This window comes from Triticum urartu, chromosome 4A (genome assembly GCF_056163025.1).
Source record: "Triticum urartu cultivar PI428250 chromosome 4A, HENAU_Tu73, whole genome shotgun sequence".
Taxonomy (NCBI): Eukaryota; Viridiplantae; Streptophyta; class Magnoliopsida; order Poales; family Poaceae; genus Triticum; species Triticum urartu.
The window spans coordinates 515143380-515161156 of record NC_141876.1 but is presented as its reverse complement, the minus strand read 5'-3'; the positions used below and the strand labels follow the sequence as shown (position 1 = coordinate 515161156).

Below are 17777 nucleotides of genomic sequence, written 5' to 3'. Positions count from 1 at the left end.
CTAAAAATGTCTTCCCATCGGCCGTCACGGGCAGTCGCCTACTGCGGCGTGCCCAAGATCCGCCTCCTCATGCTTTTCCCACCCTTCCTCCTGGACCTCTGGCTGCCTCGATTTCGGTGTCCTCCCAACGGCATCGGCTAGGTCGGACCATGCCCGCCTCCTATTGGGTTGGTTGTGGTGGTGCTATTGGCAATGGATCCGGGCCTCCCCCGCCTAGATCTTACCCGTGGTGGTTTCTAGCGTTGCTGGAGGTTGCTCGTGGTGATGTGCCTGGCGGCACCCGATATCACCTTCCTTGGTGACGGGTGCGACCTTCCTTCCTGTTGTGGCAGTTCTGTCTTGCAATGGTTTTCACATCTCCGCTTCCTAATCCGGCGGCCTTTGGGGGGCGGGCGTCGGCTTGCCGATGCTAGTTATGGTGACACTTGTGGGTGTCGTCTCCTTCATGGAGGCGACTCCATGGCCTGCTTTCCGTGCCCCTTTTCAAGTACTGGAGGAAACTCTAGGTCCAATTCGCCGGATTGGACAACGGTGGCGTCTCGACATTGCTCATGGTATGGTCGGTGTTGGATTTGAAGACTTTTGGAAGCTACATTGGTTTTGGGCCGCTCTTTATGGTGTGGGCATCTGGGGCATAATGCACTATATCGTCCTCCATGGCTTCTCCCTCCGGTTTGCGCAACCCACTTGTCGATCCTCTAGGCACTTGAGGGTGGAAGGTACATTGATCTGGTCAGTCCTAGGGGCATGGTCGTGGGACGGAGGTTCCAAGCATTGGCCATGACACGGTCTAAATGCCATGTATCTTGCCTCTTTGCCTTCCCGACTAGAGCTTGAGCTTTAAGAGTTTTGTTGTTTATTTTATTCTACTCACTCTGTTTTAAAATAGATGACTCAACTTTGTATTAACATTATCAATGAGATGATATGCAAGTTTTGCGTATTCGCGTAAACATAAAATTAGTCTGTTGTCGTTTGATCAGTCATCCACGGCTCAGATCGGTTAAACGTGTCTCATTGTGCCGTGTAAACTTGACGACTTGTCCACACCAGCACCAGCCTTGACTAGGTCGTACCGCCGCCCTTCGATCCCCGCATCGCCGTTTCAGAGACAAAAACTCTGCACGGTTTAGCCTAGATGGACCGCCGCCGCCGCCCCTTGTTCCCCACATCGGCGGTGCCGGCGCCGCCGCTGGAGGACGAAAATCTTCTCCTAGAGATCCTGCTCCGCCTCCCTCCATTACCATCCTCGCTCCCCCGAGCTTGCCTCGTCTGCAAGCGTTGGCGCGGCCTCGTCTCCGACCCCAAATTTCTCCGTCGCTTCCGCGCCCACCACTGCAAACCCCCGCTCCTAGGCCTTTTCGTCAGAGGCATCGACGGGCCCTCATTCACGCCCACGCTGGTCACGCCCTACCGCGTCCCCGCGGCGCGGTTCTCGCTGCCGCAGAGCCGCGGGGAGAGCTAGGCCTTCGTCGGCTGCCGCCACGGCCTCGCCCTCCTCATCAACCATACGCGTCTCGAGGCCGTCGTTTGGGACTCCATCACCGGCCACCGGCGCTGCGTGGCCTTTCCACCGGGCATCCACACCTACCATTGGGTCCGAAGCGCGGCGCTGCTCTGCCCTTCCGGCACAGACCACGTGCACGGCCACGACTGGGGCTCGCGCCCTTTCAAGCTGGTCTTGGTGGGCGTCGGCATTAATGCTGAGCCCTCTGCATTTGCTTGCATCTACGATTCAGAATCCGGTGAATGGGGAAATATCATCTCAGCAGGGACTGCACAACATGTTATTTATGCAATGCGTGCCAGCGTCCTGGTTGGGAATGCACTTCATTGGTTGCTTATTGGGGATGGAATTCTCAAATTTGATTTTGAGAGGCAGAGTTTAGTGGTGATCGAGAGACCATTAGTAGTCTGGTGAGTCCGCTTTCAGATATTGCGGACACATGAAAGTAGGCTTGGCTTTGCCATGTGGACAGAGATGGGCATGGAAATATGGGAGAGGAAGCTCAATTCTGATGGTGCCCTTGGATGGGTGCTTCAGCAGATCATCCAACTTGACAAGCTCCTTCCACCAGGATCGTTGAGAGATACAGGTTTCTGGAATCTTTCTGTCGATGGATATTGGCGGTTCTTTCTTGGACCAACTTGAGTTGATGCAACTCAGAAGTATTTCTGGAATACGTCACAGCCACTTTTATCCCTACACAAATTTCTATACTGCAGGTAATGCCCCATCTCTACATCGCATAAGTAACACAGTAATTCACTTGCTCTTTTGAGAATCAATCCAGCTCTTGGTATGTGTCTGTAACATTGTTCGTGTCGTTTAAGGATTGTTTGCTCGTGCTTTGCTATGAATCAAAATAAATATACAATCACATTGAGCTATAGTCATCATCTCACTTTGCCAGCTCGCTCATTAGAGTTCTATCTAGTACAGCGCCACGCATTAACGTCTGCGTTCGGACTACACACCATGCCCTTGGGTTCGCAATCATATCTAGTTGTGCTTCTTTGTGGAATGTGCCATAGTCTGTGCTAGGGATATTCAGAAGGCGGTTTCAGTTAGCTTGTTAAAGGAAGAGCTTCATTGTGTCTCCGTTAATTAGTTTTTTTTAGAGATTTTTAGCAACGCTGGGTAGCGTGGTTAGAAACATGGATAAACCATCACCAACTCCCGTTTATACTTCCGCCATTCCAGTTTTTAGGGTGCATCTCCAAACTCACGGCTATACAAGCGTATAGTGGTGGACTGATCTAACTTTTCCTTCAGATTTTAATTGATGTATTGGATTGTGTTTGCTTGTAGGCAGAGGGATTGGTGATGGAAATGATGGGGTTAAAATTTTGTACAATACATGAGACGATCTTCCTGAAGGATCTGCTGATGTGCTGTGTCGACTGAAAAGGTTATCATCTTCCACTTTTTTTAAAAAAATAAAGAGGATTATCCCCGGCCTCTGCATCAAGCGTTGCACACATCCATTTTATTTAAACAAATAGAGTACCAAAGTATGAATCTCATCTCATTTACATAAACAAAATCAAAGCAGTAAACAAATAGCCACAACTGGCAAAAAATAGGACACAATGCCTAAACACCTATGATATTATTGGACCGCCATACAAACCGGTTGTATGTGGCACATGCTACCGTCTCCCATCGGTTGCACCCAATGGCCATAAGCTCTCTGACTTCCGCACGGTGTAGTATTGTCATTGACCACATACAGATCCATCCAGACGCCCGGTAGATAACCTCCAAAAAGTTTGTGATATTTCTCCTGTTAAATACGACATCATTCTGATAGTTCCTAATAGTCGAAAGTAATGCAGCAACTCCCACCTGAATTCGTGCCGCTGTATTAGGCTCAACCCCACCTAACCAGTTACTGAACAGATTGGATATGCTAGTAGGTGGAGATACGTTAAAGACCACATGTATTTTTCGCCATAATAACCTGGCTAGTGGGCATGTGAGATAAAGATATTGAATCGTTTCCTTGTGATCTATAAGGTTTACTCCCCACCTATGTTTCGCCAAATTGTCCTTAGTCAAAATCACTCCTTTGTGCACAAACCACATAAAAATCTTGATTTTTAAAGGCAACTTTATTTTCCATATATGAATAGATTGTGGGATTGGTCCAATATTAATCAAGTCCACATACATAGATTTGACAGAGAACACGCTTGAAACTGAAAGTTTCCATCAGTACATCTGGCTCATTAGACACGTTGACCTCCATCAACCTACGTACTAAATGCAGCCAGCTATCCCATCGTTCCCCAACTAGTGCCCAATTAAACTGAATGTTTAGGGGAACCGAACCTAGTATTACACACAAAAGTGTCTTTAAGCTGTACAATATTCCCCGGCCAAGCATCCTCCCATAACCTAGTAGTGGCCCCATTCCCAATGATAAATTTACTCCTGTTAAAGAAAGTGACCTTGGGCCAACTCCAACGCACGGACCCAAACAGACGCAGATTTTATTTGCTTTTTGTCCATTGGGTCGCCGTCTGCACAGATGGACACGCGCGTCCGGTTGGTGCACCCAACGGCGCTACTATTTGGACAAAAACATGTCCGATTTTGTTTCCTTTTTCGCTACTAAAAAGCTGGTACATGAGCTGTTGTCGACCGTCGGGGAAGAGAGGCCGCATGCGCGGCGGCGGCGGGGAAGAGAGGCTGTTGGGGTGGGTCATTGGGTGGCGACGGTGCCAAGCTCCATGGGTGCTTGTTGAAGGCGCGAGAGCTGCTCTACATGGTAGTCGGTGGCGCCACAACGGTCGGTCGGGAGGCCCTTGGCACACCCATGCTCGCACGTGCCCTGGAGGGTGTGGCCTCCCGCGGGCGGGAGCTCTATCTCCGGCCGGCAGCCCCACCCCTGACGACGGTGGAGCTCGCCGGTAAGATCCAAGCACAGCCGATCTGCTCAGTTTCCTGGTCGTGGCAGCGGCCTGAGCCGGTGTAGGATCGAAAGTATGTCTAGAGGGAGGGTGATTAGACTACTTGACCAAATAAAAATCTAGCATTTTCCCAATTTTAGTTGTGGGTAGATTTTACCAATTAGCACAAGTCAAGCAATCAACCTACACATGCAATTCTAAGAGTATAGCAGCGGAAAGTAAAACATTGCATATAAAGGTAAAGGGAAGGGTTTGGAGAAGGCAAACACAATGGAGACACGAAGATTTTTGGCGTGGTTCCAATAGGTGGTGCTATCGTACATCCATGTTGATGGAGACTTCAACCCATGAAGGGTAACGGTTGCGCGAGTCCATGGAGGGCTCCACCCACGAAGGGTAACGGCTGCGCGAGTCCACGGAGGGCTCCACCCATGAAGGGTCCACGAAGAAGCAACCTTGTCTATCCCACCATGGCCATCGTCCATGAAGGACTTGCCTCACTCGAGTAGATCTTCACGAAGTAGGCGATCTCCTTGCCCTTACAAACTTCTTGGTTCAACTCCACATCACAACGGAGGCCCCCAAGCGACACCTAACCAATCTAGGGGACACCACTCTCCAAAAGGTAATAGATGGTGTGTAGATGGTGAACTCCTTGCTCTTGTGCTGATAGTCTCCCCAACACTCAACTCTCTCACACAGATTTGGCTATGGTGGAAGAGGGATTTGAGTGAAAAGCAACTTGGGGAAGGCTAGAAATCAAGGTTCAAAAGGTTGGAATGGAATCTCTTGATCTCAATACATGAGTAGGTGGTTCTCTCTTAGAAAATGAATGGTGGAAGTGTAGGCATGTTCTGATGGCTCTCTCTCAAATGGAGAAAGGGGTGGAGGGGTATATATAGCCTCCACACAAAATCCAACCGTTACACACCTTTGACTCATCTTGGTGGCATCGATTAGGAAATTTGGTGGCACCAATCTGTTTAAAAATATGAACGTTAGGAATCTCGGTGGGACCGATTGAAACAACTTGGTGGGACCGATGTGCTAGGGCTTAGGGCAAACATCATCTCGGTGGCGCCGATTGCATCAACTCGATGGGACCGAAGTGAGGCAATAAGCAATAGAGAATCTGTCAAGCCAACTCGCTGAGACCGATTGCATAAACTTGGTGGGACCGAAGTGAATGCAATAGATCACAGAGCGCTGACAAGGCCATTCAGTGGGACCAAGATCCCTATCGGTGTGACCGAATCGTTATGGTTTTTGGCAGTGGCTATGTTAAATGAACTCGATGGCTCCAGGTAAAAAGAATCGGTGGGGCCGAGTTTGGAATTAGGGTTTGGACATATTCGAATGGAGAAAGTGGCCGAGGGTTTTGGAGCAATATTACTAAGCACTTTGAGCAAGTAGACCATTAAGCAACACCTCATCCCCTTTTAATAGTATTGGCTTTCCTATGGGCTCAATGTGATCTTGAATCACTTAAATAGAAATGACGAGTCTTGAGTTTTTGCTAATCTTTGTCCTTCGCATTTTGAGAGGTCCACATCTCTAGTCCATGTCATGCCAATCATTGAACATCCTGAATATTTATCTTGAATGGATATTAGTTTAATGAGCTATATGTTGTTATGAATTACCAAAACCACTCGGGGATTAGTTGCACTTTCAGCCGGTGGCCTCGCCGGTGCACGCGGCGGTGGGGATTGAGCACATGCCGTATCCACCCTGTAGGCAGAGTCCCAAGTCGTGCGGTCGCTGACCTATGGGCCAGGGTGGACACGAGCCGGCGCCCAATGAAGGACAACGAATGGCGGAAAGTGTCCACTTCTATCTGGAGAGACCCATTTCTGACCCATATTTGGGCCAAGTTTGGGTCAGGACGGACAACAAACAGACACCAAGCAGACAATTTGTCCAAATGGGTCTTTCCCTTGGGCCAAGTTTTTTGTCCGGATGACCCAAATGGACGAAATGGATCTCCCGGTTGGAGTTACCCTTAGTTCTCAGTGAGCCCCTTCGAAAAGGGAGAATCATTCGGCTGCACCGTAATTTGTGGTGAAGTTTTAGAATGCAGGTATTTGTTACAATATAACTGTAACCACGCCCCTTCCTCCTCTAAGGATATCCGAAATAACCATTTGTTTTGTTAGGCAGGCATTTATTCTTTTCTTCTAGGTTTTCAATACCCAAACGACCAAACCCCCTTGGACTTTTGGCACAGAGACTCCGATCCTTACCGGGTCGGGTCACTACAAAATTTGCATCTCCAAGTATTGTATTTTACATCTCCTGGAGGTGGAGATGTAAAAAATTGTACATCATCCGCTGGAGGGTTTTGGGGCCTCGGAGATGTATAAGTTAGTTATTTTTGCATGTACATCATATATTGGAGATGCTCTAAGGGGCTTAGACGGGGCTCCATGGAACCTTATCCAAACCTCCTGCAACTAGCTCGTCCACTCATCAAACTCCAAGAAAAAGGAGCTGTCTGGAACCTTGCAAATCCTGAATAACATGAGACGAGTGAGGTCCTCCTTGCTTGGAAAGTCAACCTTATACACATTGTCCTTCAATCACACCAGAGTCTAACGGAAATCGGGTGACACAAGTGTTCACACCTACTGTACCACCCGCTCCTTAGACAAAACACCACCGGTCACATGCACAATCCTTGTCCTGGCACTCTCAATCCAAGGTCTACTTGAGTTGGCACACAGAGTCTCAAAGAATATCAGCCTATTAACGCAAACCCTAGATGCCGTGACAACCGGCTTAGGCTGAGATAGCAACGGGCACCCATGAGGATGGTCCGGCTTAACACAATTATCACAATGTTCGGTCGTGCAGTCAACCGCACAGTGACCGCCTTCACCGCACCGAGCCTTCGGAGGCAGACCACGCTGGTAAGGGTGTGAGGAAAAAGGAAAAAGTTTTATTGCTATAGGTGCGGTGAAGGTGGTCACTATGCGGTTGACTACACGACCGAACATTGTGATAATTGTGTTAAGCTAGGCCATCCGTCTCATGGGTGCCCGTTGCTATCTCAGCCTAAGTCGGTGGTCACGTCATATGGGGTTTGCGATGACAGGCTGATATACTTTCAGAGTCAGTGTGCCAGCTCAAGCAAACCTCGGATTAGGCAGGACTAGGATTTTTGAGGAGCGGGTGGTACAGCAGCTACGGAGACTTGTGTCAGCCGATTTTCGTTGGGCTGTGGTGCAATTGGAGCACAATCTCTATAAGGTTGACTTTCTGAGGAAGGAGGATCTCACTCATCTCATATTTTTCAGGATTTGCAAGCTTTCAGATTTGCACGGCGGCTCTGCCAAGCGGCGGCCACGGCAGGCTTCATCTCCGTGGAAAGGCTCTCCCACACAGCTTCGCCGCCTGCAGTCATGGCAGATGCAGTGCAAAGGAGGAGGGTGGGGAGGGGCTTGTGTTGTGTTGTGTAGTTAGCCGGGTGTGGCCGTCTTTATACAGCGGATTTCGGTGAGGCGAGGCGTCCGGGTGCGTCAATGCGCGGCGCCGGAGTGGGTTTCTCGGCCGACTAGCCTACTTAAATGGCGGCATACGGACGGACAACGGCATTGAACGGGCGTGGTAGATATCCGTCCCGTCCAGCCATGCATCTCCGGCATTGAACAGGCACGGACCTCGGAGATGCGTCGCAGGCGATGCCATCGGCCGGCGTGTCGCTTCAATGGCAGAGGCAGTGAGAGGTTGCGTCCGCCCTGAACCGTCTTCAATGTTGAGCGGTGCGTTCTACAGCGGCATGAATGCGGGCAGCTGGCGCCGGACAGGAACGCGTGCGGCTGAGGGAGGAGGGGTTTTGGTGGGCCAGGGCGGTCAGAAGTGGGAGGTGTTCCGAGGATTATGGGTTTCTTAGGCACATCTGGCAGAAGTAGCTATTTGACCATCCTCTTCTTTGCAGACGGTCACCACAATCTGTTCTTGTGCAGGAGCCAGGCAAAAAAATTGAGGCGTCCTAGCGCCCAAGCTTGCCAGAAAAGTTGTCTGAATCTTGACTTGATCGAAACCTGAAACTGAAAGTTGTAAGCAGAGCTTGTAGCGTAGACGCCTGAAGCTTCGTGATTCCATTTGATTGTGTCACGGCAGTGGTCGCTAAGCTGAATATTCCTGGACCGAAGCCATCGCCGTAGTCTGAGCACCTCCGACCAGAGCGGCTGTGTGTTGCCGTGCGCGAGGTTGGTGATCCAAGTGTTGTTTGCGAGGTCCGCCTTGGCAGTTCTGTTTTTCCTTCGGGAGTGTTTGTACAGCGAGGGGAAGACCATCCTCAGTGTGACAGAGTCTGTCCAGGAGCAGTTCTAGAAGGTGGCCGTCGCACTGTCTCCAAGGTTCACCGTGGTGGACGCGCTGAATAGGTCCCTGTCGCCGTGTCTCACGGCAGCTGTGTGCCAATCCGTGGTCTCTCAAGGCTCGTCCAGGCGTGCCAAAGCCATTTGCAGGTCATGGATCCCAAGGCCGTCATTGTCGATCGGTGAGCACACAACTGGACAGCTGACCTTGCATTTTTTGCCGGCTAGCTACTCCTCCTGAGCCCACAAAAAACGTGGTCGAGCCTTGTCCACCTCAGCAAAGAATTTCTTTGGAACTTTCAGCACTGTCAGTGCAAACGATGGCAGCGTGCTGAGAACACTTCTGACGAGCACCCTTCTACCAGCGATCGACATGAGTTTGCCTTCCCAGCCTGCTAATGTAGCCTTGATGCGGTCCAGGATGAATTGGATGTGAACAAGACATAGTCTGGAGATGGTGACCGGGAGCCTGAGGTATTTTAGTGGGAAGTTTGCTGTCTGTTCACCAAAACCCCGAAGGACATGCTGCAGATCGACATCGTCGCAGCGAATTGCCGTCATCGTGGATTTCATGGGATTGACCTTGAGCCCAGATGCCTCACCACAATCGTGCAAAATGCTCATGAGGGTCTCTATTTCTTCCTTCACCGGATTGGCAAAAATCACAGCATCATCCGTGTAGAGACTGATGCGCATGGATAATTCTCTACCCGGCAGAGGGGCGATGATGTCCAATTCAGCAGCTCTCTGAAGCAGGCGATGCAATGGATCAACGGCGATGATGAAGAGCAATGGCGAGAGTGGGTCGCCCTGCCCAAGCCCCCTGCTGTGTCTGATCTGATGTCCGGGAAAACCGTTGAGCAAGGAGCTGCTTGCAGTGGACATGAGCAGAGAGATCCAGTCCCTCCATCGAGCAGAAAAACCTAATGCTTGGAGCAGCTCGAGAAGGTATTCCCAGGAGACATTTGTCGAAGGCTCTGGCTATGTCCGGGATTTTCTTCCTGTGAAGAGCTCTAACACCATTTTGGACGTATAGAAAGCTGTCATGGATGCATTTGGAGCTTATTTATTGCATTCTCAACTAAATCAATAATTTTCTTACCATCTCCTGTCCCTAGTTACTTTTCCAGGTGTGCATCCCTCCCTGTGTGCTAGTTCATTAAGTCCAGTTTCGCCTAAACTATAGTAGATTGAAATTCTTTCCATGTGGTGTAGATTGCAAAACCAATTTTCCTACCTGTGAAGCTGATCCTTAACTGTTTGAACTACCTGAATTTTTTGATAGCCTTTGAGCCTTTGCACCTACGAGTATTGAAAATTTGAAATTTGGTTTGGCTAATACAAATCGTCTGCTGTCACAGGATCCCTCTGCGCTTTTGAAGTGCCAACATGAAGAATTTTCTATGTTCCATTCTTTCGTGGCCCTGATATTGTTTATGCGGTAAAGGGTGCATATGGCCATCTTGCAACTGTCAACCACAGCGTGTGTTTTAAACGTCTAATTTTGGTTGAATTCACCATAATAATGGTTTATCCTTGTCAAATTTGAGGACCAGCCAAAATCTGGGTCCACTTTTGTTATCGCAGTACATTGAGCAACCGGCATCTGTCGAATCGTTTCACTGTTAATTTGATCTGCTGCCTATGCCACATGCTTTCAGTTTGATCCAGACACAATTTTGGTGTTGACGTTTTGTATGTTGAAGCAGGCTGAGTATGGTTCACAGTAGTAGTAACTAGCAAACAGAAAACTTTACAAGATGCTCGGACAAAATAAATTTCATCATCCAATCCAATCCAATGGTGCAGGACCACCACTTTGGCGGTAACTTTGGTGGATGTATCCATCAATGTCGATGCGCCGTGAGCATTTCGCTTTCTCCCCTCCCTTTTCTCCCATTCCCGGATGGAGAAGCATCGACCACAGTGTCACTACCCGCAGATCAGCTGGAAGCAGACTGAACGCTCCTTGTTCCGTCCATGAAGCTGAAATTCCAACTTTTCGCCTCAAAAAAGCAGGAATGGCGGCACGCCGCGTCCGGAAAGAGAAAGGTGTGCGAGAAAAGAATGGCCCAACATCAAAGAGGGCCAGAGATCATATTCGTCGAGTTGTCGCGTGAGCGAGCGAGGGAAGATAAGATAAGATGCCTTGGGCCGCAACAAGTTGCAGCACATAAGACAGTATGGCCGCAGCAGCTAGCGACGCTTGCCTCAAAACGCAGAGAGACGGACAAGGACGGAGCACGGCCGGTTTGGTTGCAACGTCAATTTTGTTGGGCTTAGGCTAAGGGTGACGTGGAAAGAGCAGTGGAGAACATGGAACCGTGTACTGTATGCATGACATGTGATCGAACGGAATCACATCACAAGGTTCCATGATTTCATTTATCGGAATGAGGAAACAACATTATTTTCAGAGCACACTGAGGACTCTTACTCTTATCTGAACGAGTAAAGTGAAAGACACGCCCCAAAAACAGACTAGACCTTGCAAAAGAAACGGAAAACACGAAACATTTTGCAGAAATTAATCAATGGCCACCCTCGATCGAGAAGGTCGAGAGCCTAAGTGTCGTCCGGCGGTGTGGTAGGCATTGGCTGCTGGTCGCTCAGAGCTCAGAGGAGGAGGGTGGTCTCGGCGATCATGGAGGTGACGACGTAGGGGTCCATGTTGGAGGCCGGCCTGCGGTCCTCGAAGTAGCCCTTGCCGTCCTTCTCCGTGTCGCGGCCCACGCGGATGGACGCGCCGCGGTCCGCCACGCCCCACTTGAAGGTGTTGATGTCGGCGGTCTCGTGGTGGCCCGTGAGGCGGCGCTCGTTGCCCTCGCCGTAGGCGGCGATGTGCTGCGCGTGCCGCTTGCCCAGCTTCTCGATGGCCGTCTTGATCACGCCGTACCCGCCGGCCTCCCGCATCGACTTGGTGCTGTAGTTGGTGTGCGCGCCGGCGCCGTTCCAGTCGCCCGGGATCGGCTTCGGGTCCAGGGACAGCACCACCCCGGCAACCTCCGTGATCCTCTGCAGCATCAACCGATCGAATTGGAACCAGATTCAGTCAGTTGCGATACGAGGCTCGAATAATACATTGCAGTAGGTATCAGCAGGGGAGGGCAGGGACCTCGAGGATGTAGCGCGCCACCCACAGCTGGTCTGAGGCGGCGATCCCGACGGACGGCCCGACTTGGAACTCCCACTGTCAGTGTCATGTCACCAAGATGAGAATCAGGTTCAGAAATTCGCACACCCAAGCCTAGATAGCAGAGCTCTTTTGACAAGAGAGGAACCAAGTTGTGTACCTGGCCGGGCATGACCTCCCCGTTGATGCCGCTGATGTTGATCCCGGCGTAGAGGCACGCCTTGTAGTGGGCGTCCACGATGTCACGCCCGAACGCCTTGTCGGCGCCGGCGGCGCAGTAGTATGGTCCCTGCACAAAATTCACACAATCAATATCATCTGAAAACCTACTACCTTCAGTGGACTGTGGACAAATTTCAGTTCAAAAACATATTTCTTTTATGTTTTACATGCATAAGCTATAACAAATTTGTTGAGAATTTTCTTGCCTGAGGACCAGGGTAGCCACCAATGGGCCAGCCAAGAGGCCAGTTCACGTCCTTCTGGAGGAGAGTGTACTCCTGCTCAATTCCATACCTGTTTGGGTTCAGAGATAAGCCTAATCAGTGCTCTAACCGTAAGCAGATAAGGATACAAATGTGGAAACCTCCAAATTTTGTGGTCCGCCAACCCATTTTGGTAGCTTTTCTGTCTGTATCTGCTAGAGTAGTAGATAAATCTGTAATTCCAGGAACATGAATTTTACACTTATTTTTCCAAACTCTTTTCCATCCGATGCAAAGTGTGGTGTGGTACTTATCTATATTGTACTACAACTTATTGTGTTCTCACGTGTGTATGTATTTTTTACGCAAGAGCGCTACAACTCTAGATGAAACACTGCAGCAACAAAAAACTTGAAACATCGACGGAGGTATTCGTACCATGTCTCCTCAGCTGCAACCTTGGGGGTGTTGAAGATCTTGGCGGCATTGTGCCTCTTGTTGGTGGGGATTGGCACACCTTGTGGTGTGTAGCAGTCACACATAACCTACAAGGAGTAATAAATAGGAAAAGATCAACAAACCGACGACTTTGCGCCAAATACAGTAGAAACTTGGCCTCTGATTTGGCTGGAACTTTTCTCAGTTCAGGTATTTAAGATTTGTGCTGGTCAAACAGTTGTCTGAAAGGCCAAGTTGTTTCTCTGAAGAGACAGTCTCATAAGCAATTAATTATGAGCCAAGCAGGTCAACCAGTGCAATTTTAGTGTGTTTATACAACAGGGCGCAAACACCTGGCTATTTTGTCCACCAAATCACACATATGTCCAAGCACATCAAACAGCCACAAAATCCAGTTTTTACTTTTAAAATTAAGCCACAAAATTCAGCTTTTCTATTTTTAAAATTTAGTGATGCCCAGAAACTATGTTTCCTGTGATTTTTTTTTTCAAAGACCCATCTGCATCTTACTTTTCCTACTTTATGGCATCCAGCATCTTTGGTGCATAAAAAGTTTGAAAGAATCAAGGAGGATAAAAAGCAGCAAGGACTTACAAGGAGGTTGTCGCCCCTCCTGAACGGGTCCTTGAAAATGGCCTGGGGGCTTCATCAGAGTCAAAAAGAAAGAAAATACAGCTTGTAAGCAAACAAGGAAAGTAGAAATACTTGTAATAATAAGTGAAATAAAACCATTAGAGAAGGCGAGAGAATCGAGATCATCGTACTAGAGGATGACTTCGCTGTCCTCTCCGGGAGCCTGGCCGGTGCTGGAGCCGTCGTAGTTCCACTTGGGCAGCTGGCTCGCGTCCGTGATGGGGCCGTTCACCGTCTGCTCCATCCAACAGAGGGAAACAGAAAATTTCAGTGAGATTCAGCGAGCTTCATCAGCCAAGAACGAGAGAGTTCGGTGAGTTGAGAGGTGTGTGCACGCACCCTTGCTTTGCTCCTGATGTCGATACCGGATCCTCCAATCCTGAGCAAAACAAACAGAGCACTTATTAGAGACAGAAAAAAAGAGATCGCGCAGATAAAATTCGTCAGAATTTATTTTAAAAACTTGACAGAAAAATTCGAGCTGTAGCAGAAATTAAAAAACGATGGGTGCAGAATGCAAGTAGCATAAGAAGACGATCTTGCAGAATTTGCTTCTTCTTCCTCCTCCTAAGATCAGGAGGAGATGGGGAGCAGGGGAGGCTGGTAGGTAACTGACCAGAGGTACTCGACGATGATCTTGTCGGTGCAGTCGCTGAGGTCGAGGTTGACGAGGTCGGCGAGGCTGGCCATTGCTGCTGCCGGTGCTACTCGCAAGGAGGGAATGGCAATGATATGAGATGAGGTGTGCAGCTCGAGAAGCAGGGGATGAGGAGAGAGCCGGGAGGCGCGGCCGGTATTTATAGCGCGAAGCTCGCTGGGCTACGGTGCCAAGTTTCTCTTCTCAACTGCCCGTATTGATTCGTTTTTCTGTTTCAGTTTCAAAAGATACTCTCTCTCTCTTGTTTTGCGACGTTTAAAAGATACTCTGTCTATCTCCTTATTTTTATTGTAGAAAGAAGGATCCACAGGGGTTGTGTGTGTGTGTGTATGTGTGTGTGTTGCAAGAGCCTGAAGTAACCATCTCAGCTTGAGGGGGGCTCACACGTAACCAGACCGTGGTTGTAAATTGACCGAGCACATGGCTGAATTTTATTTTATTTTTGAGAGGGCAACTAGCTTAAGTTTTGAGGCCGTGTAAGAAACATGGGGAAAATTATCTGGTTACAAGTTATAACTGTTAGGATCAGCCGTGGTATCAACCAGATTTTGTTTGCTTTGTGGAGAAAAGCTCGCCCCACCCCTCCCGTGTGGCGACGGGGAGGGAACCCTAGATCAAGCCGCCAGGCTCCTCCCTCCTCCACCCTCGCCGCCGCCAAGGGGCGCAGCTAGGCGAAGCCCGGTCATCGTCGGCGGTGGCGGGGACTCTTCGTTCTCTAGCGTGGCGGGGCTGGCGCGGGCCAACACCCCCGGGCCAGGGCGTGGCACGGATGCCAGGCGTCACGACATGACGACACTCAAGTGTGGTGGCTGCTTGTAGCTGTAGCGGCGGCGCGATGGTGGTGGCTTCCTAGGACGGCGGAGGCGGGCGGTCAATCTTTTCCTTCGGGCGACACGGGTGGCAGCGGCCGTCGCTACCGTGGCGATGGTGGCGGGGGTGGTGGTGGCTCGACCTCCTCTTCTCTATTTGTGGTTGCACTTCGTTCGGCAGCTGGTGGCGGTCCTTTTTTGGGCTGGAGGTGGTGGTTCGATGTGTGTGATGCGTTGATGGCTGGCTAGTGGTTGGCAGGGGCGCCTCAAGGAAAGAGGCAGGGGTCTCCTGAAATCAACGTCGTCGGGATCTGAAGGTGCCAGATCGGGCGTGGCGAGTGGCTGGCAATCGTCGTCAACTTCCCCTCGCCGGATCTAGCCGGCTCGGCTCCATCCCTACCAAAGGGGCTCATTTGGGCCAGAAGGAGGGGTCTTTTCTACCCCTTAACCAGTTGACGGTGTTCGTGTACGGTGTTGCTGATTGAGGGCCGTCTTGGTCATGGGATCCATGGTGCTTGTGGGCGGACCTCGTGGCTCAGATGTTGGTTGGTTACCATGGTCACGTAGGCGACGTGGTAGCTAGTGTGCGATGATCAATAATAGTGGTACAACGGGCGTCCCCGCAGCTTGTTGCATTACATCTCGAAGTCGGAGAGGGCTTGCGAGGGTGAAAACCTCTCTGCTCTGCCAGGACGGCGGCGGCATCGCTTATGGGATTGTCTCCTTCTTGAAGGCATCGTCGCGGTTCCTCTTCGTCCTCCTTGTTGTTCTAGGGAAACCTTGATCCTTGGATCGAGTGGTGGTGGCGCTCCGATGTCGGGTCCTTTCTGAAGACACAATATTGGATTACCCGGCTCGTCGTGCACGACTTCGACTCTTCCTTGTGACTCGTTCACGGTTGAGGGCTTCAGTGACTTCAGCGGTGCCCTTTCTTCGTACCTGTAGGTGGCTTGGAGTTATATGGCGCAATGTAGTTGTTCTCAACACCCATGAGCTTGCCTTGAGTGTGTGTCTTGTGGTGTCGAGTTGTATGGGTTTGGCTGTATGTTGGTCGGTGCTTTGTCTAGCTGGAGGAGATCCTTTTTTTGGTAAGGATCAGCCATGGTAACTTGAGTTGGATGTATAATTTTGCCCCTACACTTTTATGTTGTTTAGTTTTTTTAAATCAAATATTGACTTATGCAATCCATGCCGTAGAAAGAAAAACTTATTGTCAGACATTCCAAAAAACACAGCTTGTGCGAGTATCGTATTGCCAAAAAGAATGACCTTAACTAAAAGGGGCAAACCTTAACTAAAAGGAGCAAAATGTAAGGGACCGGTTTCTGAATTGGGAATAACTATAACTTGCATGTATATCATGTTTAAATTGGATAGTTGTCAGCGGACATAATTATTTCCTAGTCGCTAGAGAAATAAAATAAATTCTTGCAAATAACTGGGATGAGGTCTAGGTTTGCTTTAAGCTAAAGGTGACCATATCAAAAAACAACTGTAAAAAAGCTTTGCATCTTTAGATCAATCATTTCTCACAGAGGACTTTTGAGTTTACCATTAACCAAATGATGTAGTTAAATTTCTTCATATTCAGCCAGCTATGACCAATAATGTTAGCGGTGTTCCAGCAATATTGCACGTCGTTGAGTCTCATATGCTCTGCAATTGGATGGTGGAACAGACTCACACCGTAGCCACATTACCCTACTTAGATGATGGCGAATTGGCGATGTCCTTGATGTCGGAGCCACTTGTGCTTACTGGTTCACGTAGTGACAAATGTATCATCCATGTGAGGATCCAAGTAAAAGAGGTGTGGTGGCATGGCAGCGACGTCAATCCCTCACATGCTCTAAGCAGCATTCTCCCTAACATCGAGTGTTTTTACATGTGGAGTCATAAATTATGTTACACGTTAAGCAATCGTGCAGAGCCTGAGGTAGAACGCACCTCCCAAAAATAGCCCATGGCACAGAGTTTTGTGACTCCACGTTGAATGAGAAGTGGGAGACACACATGTGACCACCACCTAAGAAACAAAGGGGTAGAGCATGTAGTGTCCCATTCCAAGCCATATCAACCCAATAATTGTGTCAGATCTGTCGGTAGCTCTACACAAAATAGAAGCTTTATTCCATAATTATAGGGTCACAGTTAGGAGGCAAAAATTCCTCAATATGTGTTGAATATCCTCTATATAGCCAAACATGGTACGACTGTAATTTGTCAGTCGATCGGCCAAATATATGTTCCGATGTTAAGCTAAAATATCTGGAGTGTATTTTGTTGAGAAAGAAACGAAAAAGAATACAGAAAAGGGTGCATTTTGCCAATGATTTTTGGTAGCGTCACACGTCTGTGGTGGTAGAGCTGCTAAACTGAACCAAGTTGGGTATTTCGTGTGGGAATTCACTTTCGTGCTGTCTCGCCCTTGTCCCGTAGGATGTTAACTGTTCGGAGCCGGAATTGGTAAGCGACCGACGTGACCTTGCTTCTGCGGTCCGATCACCTCCAGTAAACAACAAGTTTTTTTTTTGACATCACCAGTAAACAACAAGTTTTTTTTTTAATTGCCATCACCAGTAAACAACAAGTTCCTCCTATAAGAAGTGCAAGTTCTGGCTTTTCCCCCATATGTGACTTATCTTTTCTCTTTTTTTTGCCGGAACTATATGTGAGCTGTCAGCTTCTACTTCCACAACCAATCAAGAACCATGCTTCTGGTTAATTGCCTGTATTGCACATGACAAAATAAAAAGGCATTGGCTTTTCTTGTACTCTCTCCGTTCCTGAATATATGTCTTTTTAGAGATTTCAAATGAACTACAATATATGGATGTATATAGACATATTTTAAAGTATAGATTCACCATCTTGCTTTGTATGTAGTCGCTTGTTGAAATCGCTAAAAAGACTTACATTTGG

General features: G+C 49.0%; 1 protein-coding gene and 1 pseudogene across 2 annotated transcripts; one reads left to right on the top strand and one right to left on the bottom strand.

The window, feature by feature from the left end:
* Positions 1-1089: 1089 nt before the first annotated feature.
* Positions 1090-10817, top strand: LOC125552457 (uncharacterized; annotated as a pseudogene). Its single transcript, XR_015601472.1, has 4 exons — positions 1090-2226; positions 2813-2912; positions 7713-9868; positions 10100-10817. The product of XR_015601472.1 is annotated as an uncharacterized LOC125552457 (transcript).
* A 266-nt stretch (positions 10818-11083) lies between these two features.
* On the bottom strand, positions 11084-14273 carry LOC125552456 (glutamine synthetase cytosolic isozyme 1-2). The gene is made up of 9 exons (XM_048716011.2): positions 14005-14273; positions 13728-13767; positions 13520-13623; positions 13350-13398; positions 12735-12841; positions 12300-12387; positions 12032-12160; positions 11854-11928; positions 11084-11753 (listed from the first exon to the last, which is right to left on the bottom strand). The coding sequence occupies exons 1-9, from the start codon at positions 14076-14078 to the stop codon at positions 11355-11357; spliced, it is 1065 nt and encodes a 354-aa protein (XP_048571968.1). The 5' UTR covers positions 14079-14273; the 3' UTR covers positions 11084-11354.
* Between the last annotated feature and the right edge of the window lie 3504 nt (positions 14274-17777).